Below are 22,807 nucleotides of genomic sequence, written 5' to 3'. Positions count from 1 at the left end.
GTGTTACTGAGAAGAGGGTTAAATCATGTGTGACTGGCTATTTTGCTAAAGTGGCTGCTAATTAAACTGCTAATTTAGCTAATGTAACTGCTTTCAGTTCTCCTGGTAGTGTTCTCCCCACACTGGATACACACATGTTCCTCAATGCATTATGCATGCACCAGTTGTTTTTAAATGATGAAGTAAAACAAGTTCAGAGCAACTGACTGCACTAGGGATGTGGCCTCTCTTTAATGCACAGTTTTTTATATTGTTTGTAAGCAAGGTGGCCAGGAGTTCCAAAGATGACTGCAGTCTTAGCTGAACCTTTGAATAAAAGCTCCAAAGTGGCAGGAAAAACAGTGGATGAAGTTTCTTTGATATATTCATTCTTGCTAAAGAGAATATTTTAAAAGAAGGAAAGAAAAGAAGTCTGTAGTGCTTAATTTTTTTTTTAATCTTGGCCTCACTCTTTTGGAGACTTAAAACCTGATCTGAGGCATAATCTAGAAAAACATGTCAAGAGGATTTGTTCATGAGCGTACAGTGTGTTGACATCAGCAAACTCTTCTTATGGCTGTCATGTTCTCTATCCTGAAGCCTCGTTCTAATCTCCTGGCAGCGTTCAAGCCCAGTGCTTTCCATTTTGATTGAATTAATTAGTGGAGTTTAGATGCCTCCCCGATTCTGAAATTGTCAGAATTTTTATAGCAGGGTGTTTTTAAAGGCTATTTTTGCCCCAGTAAATAGCAAGTAGGACATCTGACTGCATTTCTGTATTGCTTAAATTGAAAATACATGGCCCATTTGGAAGCAGAGAAAATGGTAAACGAGAGCTATATTTATGTACTTATCTTGCCTTTAAAGTTAATCTCCTGTTACTAGTCCTGAGCCTTTCAGGTTGCCATAGAAACTGCCACAGCCTCCAACTGTGCTTCTCCCAAGACTTAATTGCATTCTGAGTTTCGTGTGCTCTCTATTAACTGCAGCATTGGCAGACACAGGCACGTTGCAGAATGAGTTGAATTAATGGTTCAGTATGATGTATACATTTTTTAATACCATGTTTCCATATCTCTTCTCAAGCTTTTCTTCAGCAGCTGGTTAAATTCTTCTGTAACGTGTAGTGATACCACTGAGATGGATTCTCTCTGCTGCCAACGTATTTGATGTTTTCAAGTCTCTGATGCCATCAAAGTAGCTGCAAGAGCCACTAGTTGTAAGGACATGGGTTTTTCTTTTTCTCCTTGGAGAAGTCAGATTATTCCTGAACAGCCTTATCTCTGCCGAGGTTTTTCTGAGTTTTCTTCACCTCTGAAGGCAGCATTGAAGTGCATACCTGCTGTCTCAGTAGCTCTGGCAAGATTTTGCTGACTCAGTGCTCCTTTACCACATGATTTTTGCTTGATCAGTGTGGGTCAAAGGCAGTTGTTCAGCTAGGCCTGTTTTTAGGTGGGGAATATGAACTCATTCAAGTAGGAAAGGAGTAGTCTGTAGGCAAGGTTTGATAAGGCTTTTCTGGGAATTATTTATTATGTCCTTGATGAAATTTCTTATCAGAACTGGACTGATAAAGTGTCTCATTTAACTAGCAGAACAAAATCTCAGAGATTTGGCTTCCTGCTTGGCTCTCAGCACAAAGATGCTGTCAGTGCAGATACAGTGTTTTTACAGATGCCACTCTGCTTTCAGTGAGGGTGAACTCAGGGAACCAGTGGATAATATCACTTTGTGCTCCTTGGATTTAAATCCAGAACTTCATAACTAAAAAAGCAGCTCCCGGCTGTTCTTGTCTTGTGCAAAAAGAGGAGAGAAAGTGTGTCCCTCTGTTAAGATCTCTGCCTCAGCTCTGCTTTGCTTGTGTGGGTAAGAGATAGAGAATAGGACAGACATCCCATGTGCACTGTTGCTCTTGGACCCAGGAGGTTTCTGTACTTGTATTAATGCAGCCTCAGAGATGTGCTTTTATCATCCACAGAAAACACCCCACAACTGGTGAAAGAACAGAGGCAGTGATGCTGAGAAACAGGGCAGGTGAGGATTTCACCAACATGTCACTTCATGCATGTCAATTATGCTTTTAGTCACTGGCCTTCTGAAGACAGCTCAAATATATCCATTGTAACTTTTAAATGTTTCAAATATCCTTTAAAAATGACCCCTTTGCTTATGTTTTTCTTGTGGTTCATGTTGTTTACTCTTTTTGTAATTCTCCATATGTGCTACTTTTCTTGAATTGGTGGTCCCTTATAAAAATCTTTGTAATTAGGTCAAGTGAGCAAGGTAGCTTGTCTAGCCTCAGCCTTACTACCAACATTTCTCTGTGAATTTATGTGCTAGTTTTAGCTTGTTAAACCAGAAAGAGGAATTGGGAATTGATTAAATGATGACAATATTGTCAGGATTAATCTGAAAGAGTGAAGACAGTTTTCCAGCACTTTCCCCTGGCATTCCCTTTGTTTTTTTCCCCCCAGGTTTCTTTTTTCATTAGCTACCTACTTTACACTTCTTACCACAACACAGTACACATTCTGTCTCAGAACTTAAATCTGTTCCAACCCATCTCATCTTTCCTTTTTATTGGCTCTGTGAGCTTGCATGTTGAAGAGAGTAGGGTTTCTCTGCCGGCTCTGCTCAAGTTGCATTTCCTCGATTGCCCTGCGGAATGCCAACATATATTCTCAAAATCTGTGTGTGCTGCAGATCTTCCTCAAACATTCTAGAAACACTTGCTTTGGGATGGGATTCATTTGGATTTGAATATAAAATAAGTGTTGCTTGTTGGCTTCTTGTCATTCTTGAGAAGCCAAAGAGCTGCCATGTCTCCACGTTGTCTGTCTCTGTGAGCTCTTTCCAGGCAGTTCCTTTGCAGAAAGCACTGCTTGTGCTCTCTCTGCAGGCATTCAGAACAAAGACCTTGCCCGTCAGCTGCACAGCCCGATGTGTGAGCATGGGGAAGTCTTGACACCAATTATATGCAGCTCCCAGCAATCCCAAAAGAGAGAAGAGACTCCTCAGAAGTCTGAGATGTGCCAATAGCAGTTTCTTTTACTCCACTATGGAGTGTATTGTGAAAGCTTTTTCACATATGCCATAATTTCTTCTGATTTCTGTAGTTTATATTAATTTTAGGATGTTCCCACAGTTGATGCCTAGTTGCTGGGCTTGTTTATAGGCACATGGCATTTTTGGGGTATGGGTGGCTGGATGATCAGGGCACCTCTGGGGCCACACCAGTTCCTGCAGTTCTGGTTAGGGACACTTGTACTTTGCTTCTCCTGCCTCACCAAACCCTTGTGTTCAGGTACCTGTTGCTCATCCTTCCTTCCCTTCCCCATCCTGTGGGAGAAAACTGGCTCACAGCTGGCTCTTGAACATTACCCACAGGTGAGCAGAGGGTAGGGATGCTGCTTCCTCACAGCCTTTGTGCTCCTCTTCCTCAGCTGAGACACAGTGCTGCTCAGGGATGTTTGTGTTGGAAGTCTGGCTGTTTCTGGGAAGAGGAGCAGTGCAAGGGACTGGCAGAAGTCAGGGACACAGATCAGAGCCAGGCTGCTGAGTGGACAGTGGAAGGATTAAGCCTGGTCACTGACTTGTTACTTTGGGTTCATCTCCTAACTTTGTTCCTCAGTATAAGAAAGGATGGAGTTAAATTTGAGTTTTGACTAAGCAGAGGTGCTGCTGAAGAGGGTCATACACATCTCAGGCAAATATTCCCACTGGAACAAGGAGAAGCACTGGGAGGGGGATGCACAGGTAGGGACAGGCTTGTTCAGCAGTTCTTTTGAGTTTGTATCATTTTATTTTTTATTTTATTTACTGCACTAAATACAGATCTCCTCTAGCACATACTGAGAAAGATGGGAGGAGACAGTGGGTAGAATTTAGGCTCTGTAGGGCTAAACATTTAAAATTTTTGAAATCTAACCTACTACTTACTTTCAGTGTGATTTATGTCTCTCTACGTCCAGAATCAATCCCCAGTGAGAACTGTCTTCTGTTTTAACCCTGCTTACCTCAGTGGCCCCTTAGCAGAAGGTTTCACCTATGAGTTAACTAAAAGGGTAATTTGATGTGTCCTTGCATGGCATGCAGTGGAAACATGCATGGGCTCTATTAATATTTGTTCTTACATAAACAAAACCAAATTTATTCAGTTCTGCAGCTAAGGAAACACTGTGGGAACTAGTCAGCCAAAAGCTCGGGAATTACTCTACAAGGAAGAATTTCAGTGTTCCTTGGCAAAAACTGCTATGCTTAAGGCTTTCTTGGTAAGAGCCAACAGTAACAAGGTCTTATTCTGAACAGGAGTCTAAATAAACAGAATTTTTTTCCCTCTTTTGAAAGCTCACACACAGAAATCCCAAAGTTTATTTCAAAGATGGCTGAATTTTTATCTAGTTACTGCCAGATAATCAATTTTGAGGAGGGATTCTAACAAAAGAAAAGAGGAGTTGGAATCCTAAATGGAGACATGGAAAATTCTCTTTTCTTTATTTACTTCGAAATACTGACAGGATGGAAACAAGTTTTTTTCCTCAGTTCTCTGTCTGTTGATTTCCTTAACATAAAAAGACAAAACTAAGTATATGGTGACTGACTTAGCAATAATTGGATTATTAGCATTAGTTAGCATCAAAATTTTATTACGATAGCTACAGAGGTGGCTGAATTGTTGTAGATGGTCATATATAAAATGCCTTTTTGCGGGGTGATGGAGAGTGTATAATAGAAACATTAGCTGGCATTAGATTTATGAAGTCAAAAGTTCTAAATACCTTTAATTTTTTAGGGGTTTTAAAAACATATATATTGAATTTAAATGTTAAATTCAGACTTGTGCCTGGAAGGTCGGTGTCTGCAATGCTGTGTCATGTGCAGGTGAGCCCACAGCCTCACCTGTCTGTCTGTCTGGTGCTTCCCTGGTGCACACAGGCGCAGGAATGTGGGGGACTCTCTTTGGCCGTGGTTTCTCAGCTGGGCTGAGCACTGACAGCTCTGTGAATGTGCTGCCAGCCCCAGAGACTCTGCCTGTTCATCTGGAGCCAGCACAAACGCTGTTTGATGCTTTGTCTCAAGGGGTGCTACTTCAAAGGTGTTTCTGGTCTCCAAAGACTGCCTCTGGCGGGATAATATTTCAGTATAAAGATAGCATCACCAGAGATAAGAATAAGGAAAAGATGAATGATCCTGTTTATTCTTGGGTTATTGCTATTTGTTTTCCCTGGGCTGGAAGATAGAGTTAAGAGGAATTTCAGAACAAAATCTTGCATACTAAAAGCTGCTGCAGAGCTGGCAGGAACAGATACAGGAGAGGGTGGGGCTCTGCCTTAAGTCTTTCTTCTTTGTGCATTATTCTCCCTTTTCCTTGGCGGTATCCTGTCTTCAGCCACCTCTGTCTTTCTGTTTTAATGGCACAATGCAGTGGGAATCTCAGACTGATGGGGAAAATGTGACCCAGTGTATCTGTGCAGCGCAGGGAAAGCAGGAGCCTGTTTCCCTTGGCCTGTTTTCCAATTGCCAGTTCCTGGTACGCCTTTATATCATCAGTGGAAATATTAGTAGGGAACCAAGCAATCACTACTGAGTGCACTGATCTGCACAATTAGTCTTCAGATAAATCAGGATAGCTGCTCAGTCTTTTACATACAGTGCACGTGGCAAGAGCTGATGTGCAACAAGGCCATTTGCTGAGACCTGCATACAAAAGCAACAGTAAAGGAGACACCAATCTGCAGAACAAAACTGAAAAAATTCGTACCATATGTTCAGCACCAGTGAGAAAAATGAGCCATTTATTCCCCAGTCCAAGAGTAAGTTTATAACTCTCTTTATGAACTCGTTTTTCTGGATCCAAACATAATAAAATGCAACCCGTAATTTGTTAACTGCTCACAATTGCACCTGACCACATGACAGATATTTCTGAGGTCTTGCAAGAGCCTGTGAGAATCAGAGAAGGACCAGAAAAGCACAAAGAAAATCACAATAAAAAAACAATTAAAAGGCAATAACTTTTAAAATAATTGAGGAAGTATTTAAATTAAGAAATAATCTTGATTCCCATTTCCTAGGAATGTGCACTGGGCAAGGAAATAGAAGGCAATTATGCTAAGAAGACCTGTGGTAAAATCTTTAATTATAATCATTCAGAGAGAAGTTAATTAAAAGCACATCTTTAATGTAGCAGAACGGTTTTCCCTACATGCCACCATTTGGGACTGACTCTCTTCTGCCCTCTCTGTTATTTAACTTAAATAGTTCCAGATAGCAGTGAGTGCAGCTTCTCTGCTGAACAATGCTTTGTGTTCCAGGAGGAGTTGTGCAGAGGCTACAGCCTTTTCTTTTTGCAGGAAGAGAAATAGCCCCCTCAGTCCTTATTGCTGCGTGAGAAAGTTACAAGAGTAACTGCAAAATTTGAATTACAAGTTTCCTGGGAGTTGCCTTGGCCATGCTCCCTTTTTGCTGCTGGTTTTGACCCCAGGCAGATCCCGGGTGTGCTGTGCAGGGTTGGTATCCCTGTTGGTGTCAGTCTGCTGGCACACCTGGCTCCAGAGCTGCTGCTCTGCCACTGCACTCACAGCTGCTGCCACCCTGCCTGAGCTCCGTGGGGTGGGAGGTTCAGCCATGGGAAGGAGGTGAGGAAACAGCAGCTGGGCATGGAGCTGTAAACACAGCTGAACTCTGGTGGTGAAGGTGGTTTTCAAATGCCCAGCGCGTTAACACTGCTTTTCTTAAAGGGGGAGCTTTGTGCCTACCTGCATGGAGAGCAATGTCAGGCTCCCACAGCCTTTTGGCAATTAATCAGATTATGAAGGACAGCAGAGAGGATTTTCTCAAGATTTTTTTTTTCCAGAAGAGGTTTAAGACATTCTCAAAAGGTGAAGAAGTTGACAGACGGTGCAATACCTTGAAAAATCTATGGGGTAGGAACTTACCCCCAGTCCAGACTTTCTTCTGTATGATGTGTCCATGCCCAAATACTTGGCATGTATTTTTTAGTGTTTGGTGCTTTTTTATTTTAAAGCAATGAAATTTGTTTCCAAAACATTTCTATATCCCTTCCCCAAGCTAGGCTGCACTAAATTATTGCTAATGGGGGTTATGTTTCATTTAGCTACAGGCTTCCCAAATTAGACTTCAGCTTATGATGTTCAAAACCAAATCAGCCCTTCCACTGTTGCAGTTGTCCCTGTTTCTGGCTCACAAACCCCACACCAGTAGTGAAACACATCCTCTTTCTGCTCCCAAAAAGTCAGTGCTAATGGCACAACAAGACAAATCAGCTCTGAAGCTTCTAGGTGAGACATTAGGAAGAACTTTTGAAAAGAGACTGACTGAAAGAGGAGGGTTGGAACTCCTGAGTCTTCAAAATGTCTGTCCAGCAGACAGTGCTCAGAGCAATGGTGTGCTCTGAGCCCATGTGTCAGCTGACATTTGAGGGAGGTGGAAAGCTGACTTTGGCTCAAAGTCAAGCAGTAAGTGAATAGGACAAACACTGCCACCCTGCACAGGTTTTGTTTTCAAGCTATTGTGCAATAGATGCTTGAAAGCTGCTCATTAGAAGTGCTGGAGGTGCTGGGATGGCACAATCAATTTACTTTATTGGGCAAAGCAAACCCTCTAAGGATGCTTGCTGAGTGCAGGGGCATTGCAGAGCTCTGTGTGGCAGGTCTGAGTTGGGGCAGGCAGGGAGGAACCAGGCCAGAGCAGTGAGATAACATATCTAAACTGAGGTTTTAACATGCAGCAAACAGAACAAGTAACAAATTGAAAAATTACTATACAGACATTTAATCAGGGTAATTGGAAAGCTTTTTTTAGGAGTTTAGTTTGTATTACCCAGCTCAGCGCAGAGAAATGCTGAGTTCACAGCCCTATCAGTTTCAAGAGTTGATAACATAGTGAGTGATTGCCTCACAGTGGTTTTTATCAGCTCTCTGAGTGAAGTTTTTCAAGTTAAATGTAGCTGTTTCTGTTAAAAGAATAAGCATTTAAACATTTAGGCATACGGGAGTTTTTACAAGCACTGTCCACAAAATTAAAAATAACAATAATGTCATTTAATTTTTGTCAACTGAGGTAACCTCTGTCCTAGAAAAGCTGGACTAACATGTTCTGGCCATAGAATGGAAGAAAAGGCCCAGTAAAAACCCAGTGTTTCTGCCTCTACTAATTTTTAATATTCTGTACAAAAGAACCATTAATAAATGTTGAGATAAAAGACTTAACCACTTGTCATAGTGAATACTTAAGTATCTTCCATTTCAAGATATATGTATACTAATCTGTTTCTATCACAGGGTTTTTCTATGCTAAAATTATGTTTTTCAACATTAAATATATTCCTTTAGGGTAAAACCTGAATATCTCTGCTCCAAATCTCCTAGGTTCTCTTTAGAAGGTGAGCTCTCAACAGCAATTGGCACACTAATTTTTCATCCTGAGTAAAATGGAGATAAAATATTTCAGTTGAGTAGTAAAGGTATAGGTTATGTTTGTAAGATATACCTCACTTTCTTTCCTGCTAAAACAATTTAGCTCAAAACTTCTTGCTGGTTCACCAGCAAGATATTTATTAGCATGGCAAATTTATGTAGTACTTTCTTGATGTTACATGACCTCAGATTATTAAATGACCATCAAACATGATAATAGCTTTCAAAGAGCATAATAAAGCCAAATATCTGTAACAGGGCTACTGCAATATAATCTCAATTAAAAAAAGTGGAACTGAAGTTTTTAGGGATTCTTGTATGTTACATACTCAGAGAAGATGCATTAATAAAATTAATACAAGATTATTAACAAGAGCTCTGTTCCTCTTTGGAATGCAAATTCCAGCTCCTAGTTCTAGGAAGTACCAAGATAGCTGCAGAGTAGCTGAAAAAGCAATGTCAGATATTGTCTCAGATTTGCTGTACCTGTGCCCTAGGGTGACTTTATGATGCCTGTAAGAAGCCCATTGTTTTCTGTCTGTAGCATGTGATCTCTCAAAAGTTATGTTTTAATAAATTATGACATGGGTGTGCTCACAGGGGTTCATTTTGGCTAGGAATTTTGAGATACTATATTCAGAGATTTGTGCAGCCTTTTTTTGAGACTTGGATGTATCTTGTTATATCTTCCTTCCCAACAGTGCTTTTATAAATGTTTTCTTTTAATAGGAAGCCAGAAAAATATTTGCCATAGCAAAGTTTATCAGAATGAACTTAAGATGTTGTGTCCAAAATACCATGGGGAAAATTCCAGATTATAATAAGGGTGTGCATTTTTAAAAATACTAACTTATCTTTAATCTTGTCATTTAAGTGGATGAGTTTGAGGCTACAAGCTGGTGTTTTTGTATAAGATGATGCTGTTAAAAAAGTGCCCTCAATACACTGTGCTATTGAAATTATCTTTTTACATTGCAGTTTTTCACTTAGAACAGTACTGTCAAACAAAAGACTTTTATTCAGTGCATTTTATCTTCCATTCCAAGAGCAGTTTGGTTAAACGCAATATGCAACATCTTTGTGAACCATTCTGCAGTGGATTAACCATTAGTGAAAGAAGTAGAAAAAATTTAGACCCAAAGCCTAACTTTAAAATGGAAAGGGAAAAAAAAATCACTGTGTTTTTGTGTGTTTATCAAATACAAAATGTTTATTTTGCAGATGTGTTCTTTTCTGTGGCTCCAGATTCCGTGGCTGCAAGGGATGTATTTTTAAATTTTGAGTGAGTTGTTAATTACAGCAATTTCTTACACTAACTAACTGCAAAGATCCCTGGAGAGATATCAGTTTTTATGCAGAAATCCATGTGAGACTACAAACCAGTGATGTGTGTTTAGGGTGCAGTGACAGAAGCAGTGATGCTGTGTGCTTCATGTGCTGTGTGTTCATAGCATGCCACTTCCACAGAGAGTTTATTATCTTTGTCAGTATTGGAAAGTACAGGAAGAAAAGACTTTTAGTACCTCTTGTCAAAAAGGTTCCAGTGAAGACCATGCAATAATGGAAAGCTGATATTTCTAGAGGGAATTTGAATAAAAATTATGCTGACTTTTTAATCTAGGGGAACTGCAGCCACTGCATAGGAAAGGGGAGGCCTAGGATAAATCCCCAGATTTTTAACAAAATGTTGGAACAAGTCCAGAATAAAATAAGGCAGCTGGATGGGATGGGATGGGATGAAATGCACTCACTCACTGGAGTTTGTAGGGGACATTCCCAGGTTTATGATTTTAGAATAACCCAAGATGGAAGAGCCTTCAGGAATTCCTGAGGAGGAGTTTTCCTTGTGCCAGAGTGTCTGCAGTGCTCAGACAGTTGTATTGGCTAGTAAATCCAGCACACTGTGATGCTGGAAAGTGAGAAGGAGTACTTCTGGGTAACAGGATTAAATAATTGTTATTTCTTATTTTCAGTCAGGAAATATAAAGTGAAACTGGGATTTATGTGCATGTATTAGGGCAGGAGAGCAAAGAAAGAAAATGAAGAGACTTGAGGTTCCAGGTGGGCATTCTCACAGGCCAACTCATTGATCTGAGAGCTCTTGAGCTCATTATCTTCCTTTTCAGCTGAGCATAATCAGCATTAGGCTTGTAAGTGAACGGAAATTCTGTAGTTCAGCACTGTGCATGAAATTCCTCTTGGCAGGCACTAAGTGCTTTGTGCGTGTGGAAGATTTGGGTCTTGCTTTATTTAACAAGGCAGTTCAGTGCTTGCCAGCCTGCTTGGTATACTGAAGCTCTTGGAATTAAACACATGCATGTTTCCCTGACTTGGGTCTCAACCAGAAGTCCTCTATTTCCATGATAATTATTCTAAGGTTACTTGATCACTTGTGTTTAACAAGTTCATCCTGTGCAGCTCTGATTGGGCGAGGCTTTTTTACTGCTGCGTAAAAAAGCCTTACCCAATCAGAGGTAACCACATGACAGATGAAATTGCAGTAACACTTTTGTGTCTATATTACAACCTGATGAATATTTGGAATTTTCTATTTTTCTAGCAGAGGCAGGAAAAAATCGCAAGGAACAAAAGGATAAAACATGAAAAGGGTATCATCATGGGTTAACACAGCTTGGTTTCTAGTTAAAGGAGAAATAGTTCCCTGTAACCCTGTAAGGACCTGTTAATTTCCTGTGGAAAGGACAAGGACTTATCAGAGGCCAATTTTTAGATGCTGACGTATTGTTCAACCGCTGAGGAAGCTGGATGTGACTTTGGGCATACACATATAGAGATGAGACTGTCTGAGCTGGCCCTTTTCCCTTCTGGCTGGAGGAGCAGGTAACAGGTGACAACCAGCCCTGGGGTCACTCTGTGGGGCAGCCCAGGCCACTCTTGCCTGCTGGAGGGAGCTGGCCCTGGCCTGGCTGTGCCCCTGGGCTCCATCATCCGCCAGCAGGGGAAGGAGAGGCTACAGCTGAACATCTAGCTGACTCTAAAGCCTGCCCTGGTGCTGATGGAGCCAAGGGGAGGTGTCTGCTGGGTCCATGATAGCAGCTACAGGCCTGGTTGGGCTGGGCCCACCCCGATTTTCACCGAGGGGAGGGCAGGAGGCTTCCACCAGCCAGGCTGCTCTGAGCTCCCTTGGTGTGAGCTCTCTTCCGCCATCCCCGCGGCTTTGAAGTCCTAGAGGCTGCTGTCTGCAGAGATCCTGTGACCACTGCAGCCCCTGGGCAAGTTAGTAACTCTTTCCTTGCACAGATGAAACTTCCAACGCCCTAACCCTTCTTTAAATGAGAGAAAAGGCCAAACTGCGGACATGTAAAAGGACAATACGAAAATATTAGAATCAGTGAAGGAAGAGTTACCCCTTAGGTGGAAGATATGCGAAGATGCCTTCGTCCTAGGCTGAAAATCTCCTATGAGTTGTGGTAACAGACTGTAATAGGCTAGAATATCCCTTTAAATCATGGTAAATATGAATTGGGGAAATGACTGTTCAGATTTGTGGATTTGAGCAAAAGTATCTGTAATTGACTGAGTGAATATTGAATTAGTAGCTGTGATCCTGTGATCCCGTGAGATGTTTGAACAGCGAGAGATGAGATAAGAAGCCCTCTGTGCCAGTGAAGGAGTGACAAGAAATCTCTGTTCCATGAGGTCAATAATATCCTTTGCGTTTGAATGTTCATTTTTAAAATGATACACCTGTATGCATGAGTTCCATGGCCCATACGCAACCACAGGAAAGGCTATGTGATATGGGAGGTTCACAACTGCAGATTTTCCCCCGGGCAGCTGTTTTTGTGAAAGTGAAAAGCCACAAGTAGACTGCTCTTTCGTGTGGAAAGTTACCACAACAAAACAGGAGCGACATCTCTCTCTAAAAAGACTGATGGGGACTGTTTTCTAAGTGGTGCTAACCTAGAGTTCCAAGTTTTGACTTTATACATTGTCTGTGAGGAAGAAAAGAATTTGGTGGGGGAGGAGGAATGTTATGAAAGTTTCCTTATGATTCTCATTTTCTTCTTTTAGTGTGCGTTAATAAATCTGTCTTTATATCTTTAAGTTTGGGCCTGCTTTGCTTTTCTCCTGATCCTGTCTCACAGAGGGGAAAAGAGTTTCCATTTTATGTGGTTAACTGTCTGGGGTCCAGATAACACAAGACCTGATTCAAAACTCTATTATCTCTAAAATTTAAAATAGCACCACTGAGGTTCTTCAGAGGGAAAACGTAGCCTAATCTTAAACTACCAAATCTCCAGTCATTTTGGGGAGAGACATTTAAAATCCTTCCCATTTGGCTGCTTTGGTGCTTCTTAGAGCTGTTTCCTGTATTCAACTATGAGCTCTTCTATTTGCCATAATATTTACCGATTTCAGGGTTATCACAGCTCTTATATTGTGTAAAACTGTGAGTACCCTGAGCAGAAGGGAATTTAATACATGGAATGCATGACATTTTGATGACCTCTTACCTTTTCGATGCCTGCAAGTGACCGCTTGTCCTTTTCTGTTCCCTCTGACCCCGTGGGTGGCCTTTGAGCTCTGGATGACCTCTGACCTTTCAGCAACCTTTTGAGCCCATTCTGACCTTGCAGTCACTTTTGATCCTGCAGGACTGTTTGTCCTCTTGCAGTGACCTGTGACCCAGGGTGACACCAGAACTTTGAGGATGACCTTTGATTCCTGAATGACCTCTAGTATGTTTTCTGTTAGGGTTCTGTTAGCATGTCCAGCTCCTTCACCAGGGCTGAGGTCTTGACTATAAGAACATTACAGATGCTTAGAAGAGCCAGAAGTGCTGTTTATCCTCCCAAAAATAGCTAAGAAAGCACAAGTGAGCAGTGACCAAACTGGTCTGGAATTGAAGTCCAGCCTCTTACATTCTGTTTCTCCTCTCTACACAGGCAAGCAACACAGAAGATGCAGGAGGGGACAGACTCACATTGCTAAGGTAGGATGAAAGCATCTTTTGTTTTAAGTTGCTTCATGGAAACTTTTGATGTCTCATGAGAAATTTGTGTGCTGTAGTACTCTAATGTAATTACTGTTGGTTTGTTGGAGATTTGCTGGAGGAACAACTTAAAGTGTGAAACTTCTCCAAGTCTTAATGCTGATATGTATCAGCTGTAGACAGTCACCAGCTGACTCCCAGGAAAAGTATTGTTGATTCCTGGATGGTTTTTTTGTGTGGAGTTTTTTTTTTTTTCTCAGTATTCCTCTAACATTTTATTTTGCTCATAAATCCCTATAATCGTGAGTCACTTGTTGGTGTGACCTGAATGGCCAGGAGGAACTGCATGGTGTCATGAATTTACACTGGTGTGGGGTTGCACCAGTTGGCAGAGATACAATCAGAAAATATAGCAATCAATTAAATCCTTTGCTGTATTTCTGTCAGAAAGACTTGGCTTTTATGAGACTGTCATTGCTCTAAGCAAATAGCATTATGTTATGCCCCAAGACTAGATTTCCGTGCATAATTTCTCCAGCAGACTTGTCTGACCACAGGGGCATAGCTTAGCAAAAAAAAAATTCTTAAAAATATATTTTACCCATAAAATTTAGAACCACAGTAATATCTTCCACCCCATTTGCATTTTGGAGCAAAAATAAATGGACTAAACTAATAGCCAAGCCACTGGAAAACCATGGTACACATTCCAGTCTTTAAGATATTGTGAGGTTTTTTTCAAAGATCAAGTTTTTTGAATTCTCCAGTAAAACAGTTGAGGAAAAGGTATTATGGTTCAGAACAATTTCAAGTATTTCCCAGATATTTTGTACTGCCAGATGCTGCTGAAGTATCCCACTTAATATTCTGTTTGCTTTGCCAGTAATGCAGCAGATTAATAAACCATATTAGGTAGGAAATAGCTTTTTGAGAGACCCAGGAAAGATAATTCAAGGTTTTAGACAAGGCCATTGAAGCAGAAACAAGCTGGTATTTCTCAAAAGCTAATCAAATACTAGCAGAGCAGTGAGGAAGTGTAACACATCATTTGGAAGTCAAAAGTCAAGGGAGAAGATTTTAAAAGATACTTTAAAAACCACTGCTTCCATTTGCCAGCAGCCAGTACCTCCCACCGTCAAACCTCTATCACTATAGAAATTACCAAGTCCTGTTGCAACAATCATCTGTTCTGTGAGGGGGCATCTTCTAAATCACAGTGATTGCTTAGGTCTGGTGGAGGACATGCACATGCTCCTCACTCATTGCTGGGTCTGAGACAAAATTCTGTGTGTTTTATTTTTTTATTTTTGATCATGATCAAACAACTGGCAATTGTTTTTTTACTGGTCACACTGAATTTAAGTTTTTCCTGTCATACTGTTGATAAGTAATGGTTTGGACGTCCATCTGGGTTATAAAACAACTGAATTTCAGTAGCTGCAATGAGAGGGGAAATAAAAATGAAAAAACCCCACTGTGTGTAAATGTATTTTATAAATGCTGGAGTGTATCTTCAGGGAGGCTCTGACTACCCAGCTTGAACTCTCCTGGAGCTAGGGCACTCTTCTCAGGGATTTAAGGTCAAATCCCTTTGCATACAGAGTGGAATTAAGGCCAATTTTTCTGTCTTGTGTTTGAGCCATACATTTTGAATAACAAAATTGTTTAATTCCCAAATATTTTTGGAAAATTGTTGTGCTATGACTTTGTCTCCCTAACTGAAATTTCTGCAGAAATATATGTTTTGTGTCCTTGAGACATCTAGATTCACATTTCTCAGAGAACTTAAAGTTCATGGCTGTGCATTCCTCTGCAAGCAAGGTCTGGTGAAGGTCAACAAAAGGCTTTTATTTTTTTTTCCAGGAACTTCACTTGAATATGCCATTCTTGAGAGCAATGTTTTATTTTTTGTTTAAGAAGTATTGTCAAGTGGGTTAATTGCTGATGTGAATTTCCTCACTTGTTTGTATTCATTTCAACAAAACTGAGTAAGTGTTGTTGGTAAATATTCACTCTGCAAGCCCTTAGGCCAGTCAATAAAGCTGTCTGTTACTGGCACTCTGTTGAAGTGAAAATGCACAGAAATTTATTGCCAGCAAAACAGGATGAACAAATCACTTGGCCATTTAATTTGAGGTTATGTCTTGTCTGAGCGTGGACTGGAGCACTTGAATGAAGTGAGCTCCAGCAAGCATGGGCATTATTTACATGGAGCTCTACTGTTGGTCTAAAAATTATCCAATGCCAAGGTCACTTCTGAAAACAGCTTTTAGATATGATAGTCTGCTCCCCAAAAGATGTGTGCTGCACGAAGACCAAAAGCCATGAAATGAAACCCATGTAGGACAGAGAGCTGCAGCCTCAGTGTGCTGTGATGGCAGTAAGTATTGCAGTCAAGAAGCCTACTGGGTGTGTTGTGAAGCCTGCTGATTCTGAACCAAAATGTGGGTATTTGGTTGCCACTAAATCACCTTTTCCTTAAGTCTAAGCACAAGGAATTGCTGCCCACTTTCTCAGCAAATACTTCAGTGAAGAGTGATGCTCTCAAGAGTACACAATTGGGAAAGGATGGGAAGTGTACTTTAGCTTTCCCAAACTGATGGCTGGTTCTGAACTGAGAGCAAGGCTAGTTACCACACTCCTTCTTTCACATCCCTGACACGAAATACATTCTTTGTTGTTTGGAATGCCTTTGTTCTGCTGCTTTTATAACATAAGCAATTTCAAAGAAAACAGGATGATGCTTCCCTTTCTCAGTTACTTCAATGTGCTCTTATATTCCAGAACTGAAACTTGTTCCAGTAATTTAACATTTATCAAATTCCTTTTATCATGGAAAGGTGAGGACAACTCACTGTAGGTGAGCAAGTTACAGACTTCTGTGACTTTAATTTTGTGTACCAAGAGTTGTCTTTCATTTATTGCTACACTCTATTAAAGTAAACCAGTATGATGCCACCAGATCCCTGTCAGCTGATTTTCTGTTATGTTTCATAAAGGCTTAATTTCAGGGCATATACAAACCTCTCACTTAGGAATCAGAAATGTGTTTGATGGATGTCTACAGTGTGCTTAGCAGGCAGTTTTAATCCCTATTTTAAGTTAGTTATTAAGGGCAAATAAAAGTGTGTGTCTTGAGGGACAGATTATTAGCATATACAGGAATCTTGAAATGCTGCAGGATATTTTTCTTTTGGAGAAAAAAAATCAAGGCAGATCCATCCTGTTGGGCTTTGGTTTTTGTTACTGTTTTAACATAAAAAGCTAATTATTAAGTCTAATCAGATTTACCTGCTCAGCTGGCTAAATTTGAGGGTATTTGGAGATAGACCCCGTGTCACTGTAACCAGGGCAGTGTTACCAGGCTGGCTGTGCTCGCTGCTAATGCTGCTGAATCCAGCAGGCACAAAAAGCTCTGTTGCTGTTATGGGAAACTGGTCTTTGGTGCTGCTGTTCCAATGCCAGAATAATCCTGTTGCCTTTTGGAAAGAGACGTGCAGAGTAACCGGAGCCCTTAGAGTACAAAATATTAGAGATACAGAGCTGTACTTTGTCACGTCTATCAAGGCTGTTAGAGCTAGGGATTAACAAACTAGCATGTCCACAAGACAAGTCTGAAATGGATGAAGTGTATTTTAAAGGAAGGGACCACAAGGCTGATGTTTCTCTACCCTCCTTTATTCACCATATACTCTTTTCATGCAATGTGCAAAGGCGATGGCAGTTTGTAGTGAAGACCAAAGATGGCAACAAATAACAAGCAATGGCAAGAGTGTGATGAAGCTTTTCGTGATTTTTTGGTTTTTTTTTGGTCTTTGAATTAGGAAGATTGACCAAGGTTTGGAAATCTGTGGTTACACAGTAAGCTTGAAATAGTCATGATTCTTACAGAACAATGGGACTACTTTTAGGATTTTGCCTGTTTGTTTTATTTTGATTTTGCTTTTTTTTTGTCTTCTCACATACAAAATATAGGAAATTAAAAATCTGGTTTTCAGCTTTTCTTGGTAATGAGGTCAGTGATGAAGACTTATTAGTCCATAAAAGCTCTTGGCTTTGCCTTATTCTCCCAAAACCACTTCTTACATTTTTTAGGTGAGAATGTTAGAGCAATTCACTGTTCTGTATGTTTGTCCACGTGCATACTTGTGTACATGGGATTACCTTGGTGTTAGCTGAAGTGATGTTAAATTCTACATGAAGCTTTCTTTCCTTTGGTTTTAAGAGGAATTTTTTACTGCTTGATATGAATTTAACTCAAATAAACCTGGTTAAAGGGCAGTACATCCATATTACTTTATGTATGTATGTACTCTATTCTGACTATATCAGCTTAATATTAGTTCCCCAGGGTGTGCCTGCACAGCCTTACTGCAGGGTGATGTGTGATGTGGAGTGATACCACCGTGTTGGCTCCCCCATCTCCGTTTAGAATGACCTGTTTTCGGCACTGTTACTGTTACTCCACTGCTTACAGCGACCTTTTGAAGTTTTGGGGCTTTGTTTGTTTTTGTTGTGTGGTGGTTTTGTTTTTCCTGCAGTAATGTTTGTAAGAGGATTTCTTTCTGTTTGTGCCATCAGGCTGGTCAAGAGAAAGCAAGTGCAGTCATTTTGGGCACTGCCTGTGGGCACGGAGGGACAGATAGATCCAGGCTAAGCAGACACAGTCACATCTTCTCTGACAGATGAATGATTATGGGGAATGTGATCCAGTGTCCAGAGCCAGCTCAGCTCTGCTGGATACTGGCACAGGGGATGCCACAGGGAAGTGTTTAAGTGGTTTCAATGAGGAAGCAGACAGAAATTACAGAACTACACTTTCTAAGCAGGCATTGAGCCAAAGGTCAAGCTTGTATTTCTAACTTTCACTGTTAGAAAGGATAGAAATTAGAAAAAAAATTTAGAAAGGAAAGAATTTCTGAGTATTTGCCAAACAAAGTGAGTAGTTTTCATTCTGTCTAGTAAAATTAAATCCAGTAACAAGTGACATGTACAAAATCCTTGGAAAGTGTTGCTGGCAATCATTATAAATTGTATCTCAGTGGATTCTTTTCCAGCTTTGAGACTTTGAGAGTAAAACGCCAAAGAAGTTTTAAGGTACCAGATTTTAATCTGAAAGTATAATTTGCTGAATATCCCTCATTTTCCCTTAACAGTAGTCACTAAAATTTGCTAACATCTCACCCTTTCTTCAGAGAGCACGACAGACTGAGGAAATAGCAGTTTTCCAGACTTTATGCCAAAGCCAAGTTTTACCTTAATTGCTGTCAAGCAGTTTGTTTCTCTCACAGCTATAAAGCAGGTGTCTGTATCTCAGCAGAACACTGCCATGGTAAATTGAAGGAGGCAGGCACTAATATATATCCCTGAGAGTTGAAACTGCTTTGAGGATCATGAGTCACGTCAGCTGCGTGGCAGGAGCTGAAGAAATAGAATTACTGAAACTGATTTCCTATTGATTTCTTATGAAAATAGAATTTATGTAACTTAAGAGCTTTGGGTAGACTTTGTAAAAAGTGAAGTCAATCCTGCTTACACCAGGGACTGTTTTGAGCTAGAAAATTCATAATTCCTCCAAGACTGTGGTTGGGCTTGCTTTAGTTCATACTTAGTCTGTCTCTCCTATCAAACAGCAAGGTTTCATTGCTGGTACAGCTGTGCACCTGCCTAAGCCTCTCTGGAGTCACAGCCCTGCAGCTCTGATCCAGCTGGTGACATGTCTTGACTGGGAACTGCATAGAATCACCTTGGGCAGCAGATTCTCTATGGGTGAAGGATGGATAGAGCACCACAGGGAAGCATTGTGTGCTGTGGCTGTCCCTCAAGCAGGCTTCTTTCTGCCAGTGTGCGAGAACCACTCAACACACTGAGCTGAGATATTGGGGTTTGTTGTCATTCTGCAGAATGGGCTGCCAGGCATCACCCATTTCAGGATGGAGGCACAGCTGTTTATACAGAAAGGTAACAAAGAATGATACAGAAATGGGTGATTTGGTCACTCACACTTGTATAACAAAATTCATAATGTGTCTGTGGTGGTCTGGGTCCATTTCATTGTACTATCATTTACATACAGAAATTTCCCTAGGAGTGTAATTTTGAGCTTTATAATTGTCTAAGCCAACTTGAGATCCTATTTTCACCCTATCTGCTACCATGAAGTTATTATTTGACTTTATACTCTCTTAGAGTTTTGGCTTGGATCTATTTGAACAATTAATTGTCAATGAAATAAGGATTTCCACTACTCTCTTCCTGGGGGCTCTTCATTGCTCTGTTGCTCTGGTACGTTGTTGTCATGATTTCAAGACCAGCCCAACATGCCCTGTGAACTTTTTGTGGATTTTTTCACATCTTGTGACATCAATATAAACCCAGGGGCTTTCCTAACTGGAGTTAATTGGTAACCCTCAACTGAGTGTTACTTTTGCCAACTGTAGCTGCTGTTTGTATTTCTATTCAGAAATATTTTATGATGGCATGCAACTTGCTAAGATAAAGTTGTATTTTCTCTTAGCTCTTGATGGTTCCTATGGGATAAAATTCTCCTCAAGAGAAACCATAAGCCAGTTATGTCAATGAGGGAAAAAATTCCAGAGAATGGGTTCAAGAAGCACATTCCCAAGTAAGAGCTCTTGTTACAGAGAATAGATTTCAAACGTGTTAAATATACTTTAAATTACAGACTTGAATTCCTCTGGAACTTCAAATACCTTGGAGCCTTTTTTCTCCTAATTTTTTCTTTCTTTTACTGTTGCTGAATCAAACAAAATCTGCCCGTGGTGTGAGAATTGCTAATTGGGCTTTTCAATTACCATAAAATTTGTCAGTGCTTTATACAGCGTGTTGCTGTTGTGTGCCGTAGTGATAGCGTAATGAAAGAAGATGCAAAATATAGAAATATCCAGCTCTTTCTGCGTGTGCTGTTCCTGCAGGCTGCGTGTGGAGCAGCCCTGGCTCCAGGGAACGGGGTCGTTCTGGTGTTAATGGCACCACGTTATTCCAGCACAAGCAGCTGCGGGAACGCAGCCCAGGACTGGGCTCTGCTTTTGGAGCTGCTCCTCAGCTTCAGAGCGAGTTAATCAACAAATTGTTCTGCACATAAGCAGGGGATGAAAGAAAGGGTCTCAAAGCTGATTTTATTTGCTGCTGAAACAAAGTTAGAGAGCAGAACTCTTCAACTACTTGGATTCATTTTAGTTTTCTACCCTAAATTTAGCATTTTGCATTTTTCATGACTTAGACTGCATGGTAAAGATGGTATGCAAAGATTTTTTCCTAAAATGAGACCTATCAATATGGAATATTTTAGGTTTGGTTTTTATGGTCAAATATATTTTATTTTGCTCTTTGTGTGATTTGTTATTCTGAGCAATATTGAAGAGCCGTGTTGTCCATTGACTTTGTTGCTCTCCTGCAGATACGTCTTTTAAAATGGCCTAGCCTGGGAAATAACAAATAATGAATTTTACAAACTCCTTTCTCAGAAATGGCACTTAAAGTCTGTGGTTTTCTTCTAGTGTGACATTAATGATGTTTGTGGCACAGGAGAACTGTCAAGAGAATTTGAAAATTAGAGATATGAATCATCATGAAAACAGTGGTAATGTTATTTTCTGTGACTGCTGGTCTGTGATGTAACTCTGGATCAGATCTTCCTTTATTACTGAGAATAGAAATTCAGAGGGATGGGAAAGAAATTCTCTAATCCTCCTTGATGATTTCTTTGATACCACAAGCCATCTAACTGTTTCATTCCATTTAATTCTTTCGGAACAAATTAGTAATTGAGAGTAACGTCACAAAAACCTCTCTGCACAGGAGGATGAGAATTTATTTCAGTTATTTATTGCAACAAATTTCAAAACATTTCCAGAGAGGATGAACATGGCCAGAAAGGTGTTTCTGTTATTTTTCTCAGATTGCTGAAGAGGGAATAATGAGGCAAATAAATTAATTACAGTGTTTCATGAAATGTTCTGAACCTAGAATTGAAGGCACTTTTACAGCACTAGCAATATATTGCTGTACAAATATACAAAGCCTCTGATTTTGCCTTATATTTTATTAAATAATTAATTTACTCTAATATTTCAACTTCCCTGAATCCCCAGCATATTGGTTTGAAATACTGTCTGTTTTGCTTTGGCTTTCTTGTGATCTGAAGATTCAATTATGGTTAACCTCAATGAAGTAATTCAATTAAGTTTTTGGATCTTTTTGAAGTAATGAAATAATTTTGGTACCTAGCAAAAATGATATTTGGCATTGTATTACAGTACTGGACATTAGTGATAAAATGTTTCTGGGGATAATTAAAAGGATGAAGTCTGGTATAACCAGTGGGGAATGCTGTGGAGGCCCTTTCTAATCAACAGGGCAACATTTTGCTTTTACTACTCAGCTGCTTGGAGGCAAAGTTTTAATTCTGCAGAGAAGGCTCAGAAAATTTTGTTACTAAGTTAATGTCTCAGTTCTCCTCACATGCCAGGCTTATGTCTGGATAGAATAAGGGAAAGCGTTAGTAAAAGCCCAGATTCCTGGTGAAGAAGAAAGAAATCTTTCTTTCGATTTGACTTGTGCATGGAATATTTTAAGTGTTTTGATATTTATGGTTAAATGTGTTTTGCATTTTATGTAGTCTATAGTACCTTGCATACCATCCAACATCTGAGTCCTGCCTGTGCCACTCTGATTGGAGCTTGTGTCATGTAAAGCCCCACCAGCACAGACCTGTAATGGTGGGGAGGAATACACTAAAATACCCTTTCCATGCTCAGATTGCTCTGTATGTGAAGGGTGGGTGATGTATCTTGGTCCAGCTGCAATTCAGTCCTTAAGGCTATTGTTTTTCTCCATGACTGCTTGTTATTTCCCCTGATATTCTGATTTCTGTGTGAAGCACTGACACTCATTTACCACCACGTTTCCTAAGGAATGTTGCATTTTCATTCAGGGCTTCCCAAAGCTTTGGCATTTTTGCATCACATGCATTGCGTGTATTTTTCTTCCAAGTAATACAGCAATATAGTAAAATAAGAGTATCTCTCAAAACAAATGATTATTTACTTTCCGTTGCCTATATAAGGGAAAGTTGTCATAAGGAACAACTTTTTAAAAAAACCCAAACCAAACCTTCACTCTGCTACTTCTTCATACTGTAACTGCCGTAAAAGTGAAATTTCTGAATTTCTGTTTTGGTTTTATTGTAATATGTTGAAATGGATATGTCAGCAGGGGCATTTTTCTTCCTATATTTGAAGTCCAGTAGTTTTCCAGAAAAATACCATATTCCTGAGTTAATCCATGCTGAGCTACTTCACACTGGGTAACTTTGCATGTCACCTCTGATGTTTCTGTTGTCTGGCAAAAAAAGTCTGTTATTTGCAATTTCTATTTTTTATTCTATTATTTCTATTCTGACTCTTTCTCT

General features: G+C 40.2%; 1 protein-coding gene across 5 annotated transcripts in view; it reads left to right on the top strand.

Annotated features, from left to right (window-relative positions):
- FAM13C (family with sequence similarity 13 member C) overlaps positions 1-22,807 on the top strand; it is a 115,153-nt gene that overhangs the window by 19,171 nt on the left and 73,175 nt on the right. For all 5 annotated transcript variants that reach the window (XM_063406060.1, XM_063406063.1, XM_063406061.1 and 2 more), the window contains exon 6: positions 13,328-13,374. In XM_063406060.1, coding sequence (XP_063262130.1) covers positions 13,328-13,374 — 47 coding nt within the window. The remainder of the gene's footprint in view (positions 1-13,327; positions 13,375-22,807) is intronic.

Source organism: Prinia subflava, chromosome 9 (genome assembly GCF_021018805.1).
Source record: "Prinia subflava isolate CZ2003 ecotype Zambia chromosome 9, Cam_Psub_1.2, whole genome shotgun sequence".
Classification (NCBI taxonomy): domain Eukaryota; kingdom Metazoa; phylum Chordata; class Aves; order Passeriformes; family Cisticolidae; genus Prinia; species Prinia subflava.
Note: the sequence above shows the minus strand (reverse complement) of the source record. Positions and strands in the feature narration are given on the sequence as shown.